The sequence below is a fragment of the Oryzias latipes genome, chromosome 9 (genome assembly GCF_053564925.1).
Source record: "Oryzias latipes strain Hd-rR chromosome 9, Olatipes_Hd-rR_3.1".
In the NCBI taxonomy this organism is placed as follows: domain Eukaryota; kingdom Metazoa; phylum Chordata; class Actinopteri; order Beloniformes; family Adrianichthyidae; genus Oryzias; species Oryzias latipes.
In genome coordinates, this window is record NC_136245.1 from 16,402,879 (window position 1) to 16,412,307 (window position 9,429).

The 9,429-nt window shown below is 38.8% G+C and overlaps 1 protein-coding gene across 2 annotated transcripts; it reads right to left on the bottom strand.

Annotated features, from left to right (window-relative positions):
- Window positions 1-146: 146 nt before the first annotated feature.
- Window positions 147-9,408, bottom strand: cyp1d1 (cytochrome P450, family 1, subfamily D, polypeptide 1). 2 transcript variants are annotated; one of them, XM_078952769.1, is made up of 8 exons: window positions 9,281-9,408; window positions 8,116-8,408; window positions 6,541-7,173; window positions 5,810-5,933; window positions 5,633-5,722; window positions 2,803-2,926; window positions 2,620-2,706; window positions 147-2,536 (listed from the first exon to the last, which is right to left on the bottom strand). In XM_078952769.1, exons 2-8 carry the CDS (start codon window positions 8,395-8,397, stop codon window positions 2,245-2,247), a joined length of 1,632 nt encoding a protein of 543 aa, XP_078808895.1. In that variant the 5' UTR covers window positions 8,398-8,408; window positions 9,281-9,408; the 3' UTR covers window positions 147-2,244. The 2 variants fall into 2 exon arrangements, with proteins under 2 accessions (XP_078808895.1, XP_011477679.1); XM_011479377.4 differs by lacking the exon at window positions 9,281-9,408 and adding an exon at window positions 8,764-8,944.
- Window positions 9,409-9,429: the final 21 nt, after the last annotated feature.

Below are 9,429 nucleotides of genomic sequence, written 5' to 3' on the forward strand. Positions count from 1 at the left end.
TTTAAAATAAAATCAAACCTCTAATATGGTGAGCTTGCAACACAAAACATCTTAACTTGAAAAAAGTTGTCACAAGCCCCTGTGTGGATGATTTACATTTATACAGGTGCTTTTATCTGCTGACAAAGGAAACAGGGAAAACAACACAAATTTCTATAAAATGTATTTATTCTTATTTGTCAGATTATAGAAAATCATACTTTTGTTTTAGTTTTAATTTTTGACAATATCAAAACAAAGTGTTGAGAGGATCAACTTCATACATGACCAGAAAGTAATAATCAGTGCTGTTAAAAAATGTTCAGAGATTTTACATTGTGTATAAAAACTATATACCTGAATGCATGTGATGGTTAAGAAAGCAACAATGATGAGAAAATTATAAAAATCTTATTAAAAAAGATTTACTTCAACATTAAAAAAAACAAAAAAAACAGGTAATGCCGAACCAATATATTTTTGCAACAATGCCAACAAGTAAATAACTGAAGATCTTTCTTACATGTCAGTTATTTTGGCAAAAAGTTAAAGACGCTGAAAGTCTTGATGTGCTTTGGTGGGTGGAAGAACCCACATTCTTGAGGACACACAGTGGATATTGCAAACTGCAATCTGCTCACTGGAGCCAGATTCTCAATGAGCTGAAATGTTCCCCAACTTCAAAACCATTTTTGACCACTTTTAAGTCTCCTTGTACCCATGTCTGTGTAATGTAGTTTTGAACAACACTGCTGAAACAGCAAGTTTAATGTTTCTCAGGTTGTTTTGCTTTAGCCCTTTCTGGATCTCACATCTGCTGCCATTATATTTAGCTAATTACCGTAAAACTGCCTTTTTTTTACTGTACAGACCATTTCTGCTAAGACTTGAAGATGGTGCAGCGTCAGGGGATGAGAAGGACAAACAACAAGTAACCTTTCTAAATGTGCAGCATATCAAATGGTAACATTTATTGAGTTAGCTTCTAAACTTTGAGGGAAGTTGAAATGATTAACAGTGAATTTACTCAATAGTTTGTGTTGTGTGTAGACTTGAAGCTTTACTAAAGGAGGAATGAGTGAAGTAGACTTGGCAGAGTGACAGAATAAAGAGAAATCTAATATTATTTGGGATTTTTTTTAAAACTACTGTTAACATGATCTAAATCAGGGGTGGGCAAACTTTTCGACTGGTGGGCCACACGAGTGTTTTAGTAATCCAACTCACAAGAGACAGAACTAACATGGAATCTGGATGAAAACATTTCAATTGAAAATTAATAGATATTTTAAAACTTTTTTTATTTTTTACTTGTCCTGTCCAACAGTTGAGAAAACAAATGAGAGCTGAGTGCCTCTTGTGTTAAACATATTTTACAGTTACAATAGGGGTTATAAATCTTTTGACACACTTGGTGTATATTTGAATTAACCCTTTTTGTAACAGAACAGAACATTTTTGACTTTTTTTTTTAAAAACTGTGGCTTTTGTTCTAATTTTAGAGCCAATTGCACCATTTGATGTGCCCCTGATCTAAATACTAAACACATCAGCATAAGCTAAAGCATAGCCTTCAGTTGCTTGGAAAATGTGCAATTATGAAACAACAGGAGCATATTATTTGCATAACAGCTTCTTCGACATTTCTTTGACATACAAAGCCAGCTTAGTCTCCTCTGCTGTGGAGGCGGGTAAATGTCGCAAAAGGAAGCTCATCACCGAAAACTACCGGACTGCACAACCAATGCTGCAGTATAAACGCAAACAACAGCAATGGTCTTCTGTATCACAGCAGCTTTCAGTGCTTTTAAAAGATATCAAGCTTAGAGAAGATTCAATCAACCTTTGATTTACTCATAGAATTGGACTTCTCTGATCTAATTTGTGATCGTGCAAAAGCCAGGGTTTTTTAAAAGTAGGGCATTTACAGATGAAAGAGCAGTGAAAAGTTGAGCCAAGAAACAGAAAAAAACATTAGAGGTGACAATGACAAAGACTTCTGTCATATGTGTTTCTCTAAATCTTTTCATTTAGGCAATAACTTTGGAAAAAATTTTAAAATGTGGAAATATGATCAAATTACATTCATTTTCAATGTGGATGAAAGGAGATTTCTCACATTTTCCTAAGGTGCATAGTAAGACACTGAGTGACTCACAAAGAATATGGTGAGAACATCAAGACTTTTTTCAGTTAACATTTTCCTTTACATTTGAGTTTTCCCTTAAAAAGAAAACTCTAATGTATTGACTACATTTAAGCACATTACATTTCTGTGAATCTGGAGGAAACTGTAATTTTGTACGGGTGGGGTTTCATGGTTAGACCAAAATCGGTGCCTAGATCCAGCTTCTGACCCGGAACATTTTCTATGCGCAGTCCGTGGAGCAGAGTGGCAAGAAAGACAAACATTTCCAAACGGGCAAAGCCATCACCAAGGCAGCGCCTCTTTCCCATTCCAAAGATGAGTACCTTCTCTGTCAGCTCCTTGTTAAGTTGTCCGGAATGACCCAAGAAGCGGTCAGGGCAGAATTGTTCCGGATCACCCCACAGATCTCTGTTTCAGAGAGGAAGACTCACAGATTAACAACTATAGAGCCCAGCGCATTGAAAGCATGAACAGGGCTTGTGGTTACTCACTTATCATGATTGACTTGATACTGGTTGATGAAAACACAAGTGTCTTTTGGAATGAAGTAGCCATTCAGAGTAGTGTGTCTTGTAGTGCTTCAGATAAAAAAAAAAACAAACAATAATCAGTAAGTTTTAAATATAACTTGTTGTCTGACCACTATGTTTTGCAAAAAGACACACTAGTCGTACCAGTGAGGTATGGTGAAAGGGACATATGCAGCATGACGAAACACCTCATAGATGAATGCTTCAGTAAAAGGCATCTTGGATTTATCAGAAAAATTAGGCATTCTTGCTGAACCAATGTGTTCATCTGGAAAAAAAGAAAAAAACATCCATTTAAAAGTCACTTATTTACATTCTTTAAAAATATGTAAAAGATTTTTTGCGTTTCAGTTTTAATTGATATATTCCTTTAAAATCTTCTCCAGAAACGTCATTTGAAAAGGTTTTTACTTCAGCTGTGAAGAGTACAAGCTTCTTTTTTCAGAGCTTTATTTTGATGCCTTAAAACAACAAAGCCAGGAGCTCTGCATGCCTTCTTTTTGCATGTTCATGTGTTTATATGCCAAGGAAACGGAAATTCATCTTTCCCTGTGGGAATCCTGTAATCTCTAACAGATGTAGGCCTATTGTTGCAAAACATCCATAGCAGCAGATTTCAGAAAAGCGTCTCAGGAAGTGAAGTAGAGCAGCCAACGGACAAACACACCAGTGGTTTGGACAAACTGTGGCCACATCTTAGTACGTCCTTGTCAAAATAATAAAAATAAAAAAAAGTGTATTTTCCCTTTAACTCGCTCTTCAACAAAACAAGCTCAAAGAAAGCAGACCATAAAAGACAAACTGCATCAGACGTACTATGACATCGAATGCTCATCCCACTCTATAGAAATCAATCCCAACAGGATAAAAAAGGCATCAACTCCAGCAAACCCTTTCCTAATTTGTTCTGACAGTTCTTCTGGATAAGTTGTTAAACTATGTTTTCAGTCCCTTGCATGTTTCCACCTTTGTTCCTCTCTGGAACTTTCTGGATTTTTCCAATGTCCTCTTTGCACCCCGTTTCCCCTTTCACTTGTCGTGACACAGCAAAGAGCTTCAGAACAGACAAGTTCTGTCAGCCAGCTTCAAAAGTGAGTCTGGCATCAGCATATTTGACTGATCCTTTATGTGCTTCCCTGGCTGTCAGATTGTGTCTGTTGAGGGAAGGGTACTTAGATTGGCCATTGTTGACCCGGCTGCATGTGCTGTTCACATTTGCTGTTCTATGATACATTTCCATTTGCTGAGTCAAAGGCTTGCTATTTAGGAGATTTTATTATTTTTGGTTTTTACTCAAGTCAGATATTCCTAGATAGCAAGTAAGTTGGCTTTTTTGAAGTATTTGAATCCTTCAAACACTCAAGCCCATATGTGCGCCCTCTGCTGGATTGGATTTGTAAGATATACAAATAGGATCAATATAACAGTCTGGTCTTAATGTTTTAAAACTCAGTTTTAACATTTAAAAAAATTTCATTTGAAAACAGAAAATTGTCTTTAAGGTGCAAGCTGCAAATAATAACAGATAATTGTGGGAAATATTAAGTCATTTGTAGCAAGCTTTTAGAGGCATGTTACAATTTTCTTCTTACCAAATACTTGCCTTGAAATTACCTTCAAAACTACCTTTCCTATTTTTGAAAAAAAACCTGAAGGTCCAAACTGAAGAGAAACAAAGCTTCCTCTGTGTCATTGTCAGTTAAAAAACTATTAAAATGTATTTAGATGTTGTTTTTTAAAGATTTCATAGAGTTGCTCTTATTGTAAAGCAACTCTTTTTACTGTTTATAGTTTTGGTATCACTAAAACAATTCTTCAGAGACAAACTGTCCCACTTGAAATTTCTAATGAGGAACTTTCTATTTTCAGACTGAGACTATGACTCATTCACGAGTTTGGTTTTTGAGGAGTCTTGATTAGGGAGGTATTCAAACTGGACACATGGTTCGCTTGAAGTGAACCAGAGTTCGTTTCCACCAATAATCCAAAACAAATTTTCAGTCTGAATACACCAAAGTGAAGAGCTCAGGTCGACCAGCAAAGTCCTCTCCCTGACGGACCAGTGCTTGTCTGGACCGGGACCAGGAACCACTCTTGAACCCATCTTTCGAGCTGGACCAGGTTTGTTTCCATTTGAACGGAGCTTTGGTTCGCTCCGAGTTTCCTCAGTCTGAATATAATCCGTCCTTGGAGCGGAAAAACTGGACCAAAACGGCCACACTAGCGGACGTCACCCTAAAAGCTACCTTGTAGTTCCTTAACAGAATTCTTTTCAAATAATGGCATAGAACCACAACGACAAGACAAAGCAACTCGTTGAAATGTGGTTGGGTGAATGCAGGATCATCAAAACAATTTTAATCGTGACACACATTGCTTTTCATTGTTTTCCAGACAATCTACATGTCATTAACACTTAGCAGCGCACCTTCGTACCCAACGTCTCCTCATCACTGGAGTTGCTAGCACCCTCAGAGTTAAAGCACACACAGCACGTCAGCATGCCAGTAACTGCCTTGCTTCATGCCTCCGCCGTACCAAAGGTACAAGTAAGAAAAATTGTTCTCGACGTTCCAAACGTTCAAAACTTGAAATATAAAGTTTTATCAAGTTATTTGTCCTGATACGGATTGTATAGGCCAGCACATCTGCCCTCATAATTCCTGCACAATGATTGACAAGGTCTTTGGTCACGTGGTTTTGTCTCCAAGCTTTGGTCCATAACAGAATGGTCTGCTTGATGCCAGTCGGAATACAGACCAAACACAAGGTTTCGGAATTGATCCGGAACAAATTGACTGGACTCGATTTGGAGGAAAGGATTTTTCCAGTCTGAATAAATCTGAGTTTAATAGGGTACATTCTTTCTATTTAATAGAATCCAGAAGTTCCTTGTTGGCAGTGACCATGATAACTGACTGCAGATAGCAGTATATGTAACAGGCATTTGTCATATGAACATGTAAATCAGCACCTATCTCCTGATGGATTCTCCGCTGGACATCAGGAAACTTAATGAGATAGAGAAGGCTCCACTGTAACCCAGCAATGATGGTGTCAAACCCTACAGAGCACAAACAAAAGGATTGCTGTTACGGCATCTCTCCCTTTCTGTGGTATTATAATGATTCAATAATTGTTTTGGTCTAACCTGCACCAAAGATGTCTATGACGGAGTGAATGATCTGAGTGTCGGAGAGCAGACTCATCTCCTTAGACTTTTCTCTGTCCTCACAAAGAGCTATCAAGGCGTCTGTAATGTCCCGGATGTAATTCTGCAGTCACACACAAACAATATAATGTAAAATGCAACACAATTTTTGCATTAGTCACATTTATCGTCTTTAAATATATTTAAAATGTGCATAAAAAACATTTGCAACTTAAAAAAGACACTAAAAAGGGAAAGAAACTTTAATGGAAGGGCACGCGTCTCTCCCCAAATTGCTAATTTCTAATTAGGGTGCATTTAGCCATCCTGCACTAGAACAAAAGTCTATCCCTGGGTACTTCTTTGTTCCCCACTTATTCTTTTGGCCACAGCCTTACCCCTAACTGCAACTGTGTGAGTGCAATGTCAGATTAAATAGCAGCATAGCAAATAAGTGGGGCAAATCCAAAAAAATAACACTTCCACTCACGCCATCCACACACATAACGTTGGGATGCAAAATGATCTGCATTATGTGGTGAGTGGAAGAAGAAGAATAAAAAGTTTCGGTCAAATTTTCTTTATGAAATAAAATTGTATTAGTTGCAGGAGGGAAAATTAAAATATGTGATGCACCACATGGGTGGTATAATTTGCAGGAATAAACAGTCAAAATCACTTTGGGTCACTTTCTCTATTCTGTCTGAAACTGTGCCTGCCGGCTTTTTTACCTTATCAAAGGTGTGCATGTGTTCCTCTATCCTGCGCTCCATGAATCCATTCATTCTGCGAATGTACTGAACAAGCTCTTTCAGAGATAAGCTCGGAAAGTAGCGGAAGACAGGGAAGAAGTCAGCCAAGTTCCCTGCAGCAAAGAGCTTTAGGACCTCATTGTTGATGTTGACAATTGTGAGAAACTCCTTGTCGTTGTGGTCATACCTTTTTCCAAAGCACAGGGCACACACAACGTTTGCCACGGAGGTCACCAGGGGCTTCACTGGGTCTACACCTTTAGAAGCCCCGTCTGTCATCTCAGAGTCAAGCTCCACTTTTGCAGATTGTTCCCGGATCATCTCCAACATCTCAGCAGCCTCAGCACACACGTGCTCCTCCAGGAGGCAGGTGGCCCCAGATCCTCTAGGCGCCGCTTGGGAGAAAGATCTTAAAGCGTTCTTACACAACTTCTTATGGAGCAGCCATGCAGGCCCGAACTTCTCACTGAAAGTCATACTGGTCCCATCAGCTACTGCAGAAAAGGTGAAGAGCTCAGGTCGACCAGCAAAGTCCTCTCCCTGACGGACCAGTGCTTGTCTGATGGTGTTATAACCACTAAGGACAACAACAGGTAGTGAACCCAGACGCAACTGAGAAAAAGGAAAAACAAACACCTGCATAAAAAACTCATTAACGCTATTTGGATCTAAAATATACAGTACTTCTCAAAATAAGTCAGGGATATTGTAAAAAAAAAACTCAGTGGATGTCATATGTACAGTGTTTGTTTCACTTCACAGATTTTTGGGATAGGAAGGCAATTGTATGGGGGTGATGGACACACCTCATTTTGTGTTTTGCACATAGTCTCACGGTGTACAGTATGTCTTTTTTTTAATTAAAAATTAAAAAAGGATATACCTTTCAATGTTGGATCAATCTTTACATACTGTGGGTATAAAAATCTTATTTTTGCCAATAAGTCATTTCAGGCTCATAATTCAAACAGCCATGAGCATAAGACGTCGCTCTACGGAAAAGCAACGCCCAGTTCCACCACCACACCCCCAACTTGCTGTTCATGGATAATAATGCTTTACGCATTGTGCTATGATTGACACTGCTCAATTTCACAAAGTCAGATTGCCTCATAAGGTATGGCCAGCCATGCCCTCTTAACCTGAATCCAGTAGAGCACATCTGGGACCAGATGAAGCAGAGACTGGATGATCGTACTCCACCCCCAAGTGACCTGCAGAATTACAGGAAGCACTTGTGGAAGAGTGGAACATATTTCCTCACAACAACATCATGAGGCTATGGAGACCATGAGACATTGCTGGCATGCTGTCATTACGCCAAATGGTGGAAATACCCACTGATGACATGGTTAATTTAGGTTATTTGGGAGTATTTTTTATTATTGCCTTAATTTTTAATGAAAATTGTGCTATTTGTCAATCATAAGTAATATCAAAAGAAACTTTTACAGATTTAATTACAATTCAGACAAAATAGAAGAACTCTTGTGAATAACAGTATCCTTAATTTATTATGAGTAGCGTAAACATGAAAATACAAACTTTTCATACCTTGAAAACATCTCCATGCTTGGCTCTTAAAAGCGTTAAAGAAAGATGCATCTGGTTCCCCATCTGGAACAGGTTTCCAACAATGGGCCACGGTGTAGGGCCAGGAGGAGAGGGGAACGCTGTGAGGTCCAGGTGGGAGTCATCTTTCACATTGAAGGGAGAGCTACGGCTTTTCTGAACTCTGATGGCCATGAGGCCAAGAGCGATGAGAAACAGGACAACAGTAACACTGGATAAAGATGCAGAAAGGCTCTCTGCGATGGGGAGGGTCCCAGACAGCATGGTGGCAACTCCTGTCCAAGAAAAAGGGAGAAGGTTAAAGTTTGCCTGTCTGTGAAGTCTGTCGGTGAAATGAGCCATCCAAGACTTGGTCACAAGGCAGAAAGGAAGGAAGCAAGGAACACGGGGAAAACAGAAAATTAAGGGGAAACCAACAGTGGAAGAAGGAGGGAACTTCAGACAATGCCACGTTTTTGTTTTAATAGAACAAATTCAACACACCACGATTCTCTGCTCCTACACTTAAATATTAATAAACTTAATTAAATATATATAAGCAGTCATAAAAAAAATTGTATCCTTGTGAGATCAGATGGCCAGGCAACGACAGTTTCAACACACTTGATCATGAATAACAAACAAACTCACCGTTATGTCCTACGGACAAAAATAAAAACAAGGACCCTAGGAAAAACTAAAAAAAGAGGCAAGTTCTCAGTAAAGTTTTCAAGGAGGTTCAAATGTGAGCAGAGAGGACGTCCTTCTCCTGAGCTGCTGTGCGTCTCTGCAGACTCTACGTTGCTGGCCACTCTGAGCCGCACAAGAAGAAAAGGCTGCATTCACGGACATTCCAGCCTATAGGAATGATCCACATGACCACAGACCTAAACTCTAGACTCCTTTTCTTGTTTATCACACCCTCTTCCATCAACGCACATCCTAAACATCCCAGATCTACCAGCCAAATTAGATTTCTACTAGCCAAACATTTCTCTGAAAAAATAATTTCAGTTATGTTTTTGAAAGAAAAACAGTTATCCCCTTGATTTATAAAGTTTGAGTTGATGATTATTCTCATGTGAAAACAAAACACTGATAAAAACTGAAAGTCAGGTTTTATAATGTTACAGAAATGTAATTGTTTTAAAAATAAAATAAAAGTCACCTCTGATCTCTGAAGATCACATCTGCAGTTCGGTTTTATTTTTACCCTGTTCTTCTGTGCAGTTCTGGAAAGTTCCGCCCCCTCTCCTGTGGTTCTTCATGAGAGGAACACAGCTGCCAGCACTTTAGGTTAATTTGTTTGAGCTCTCT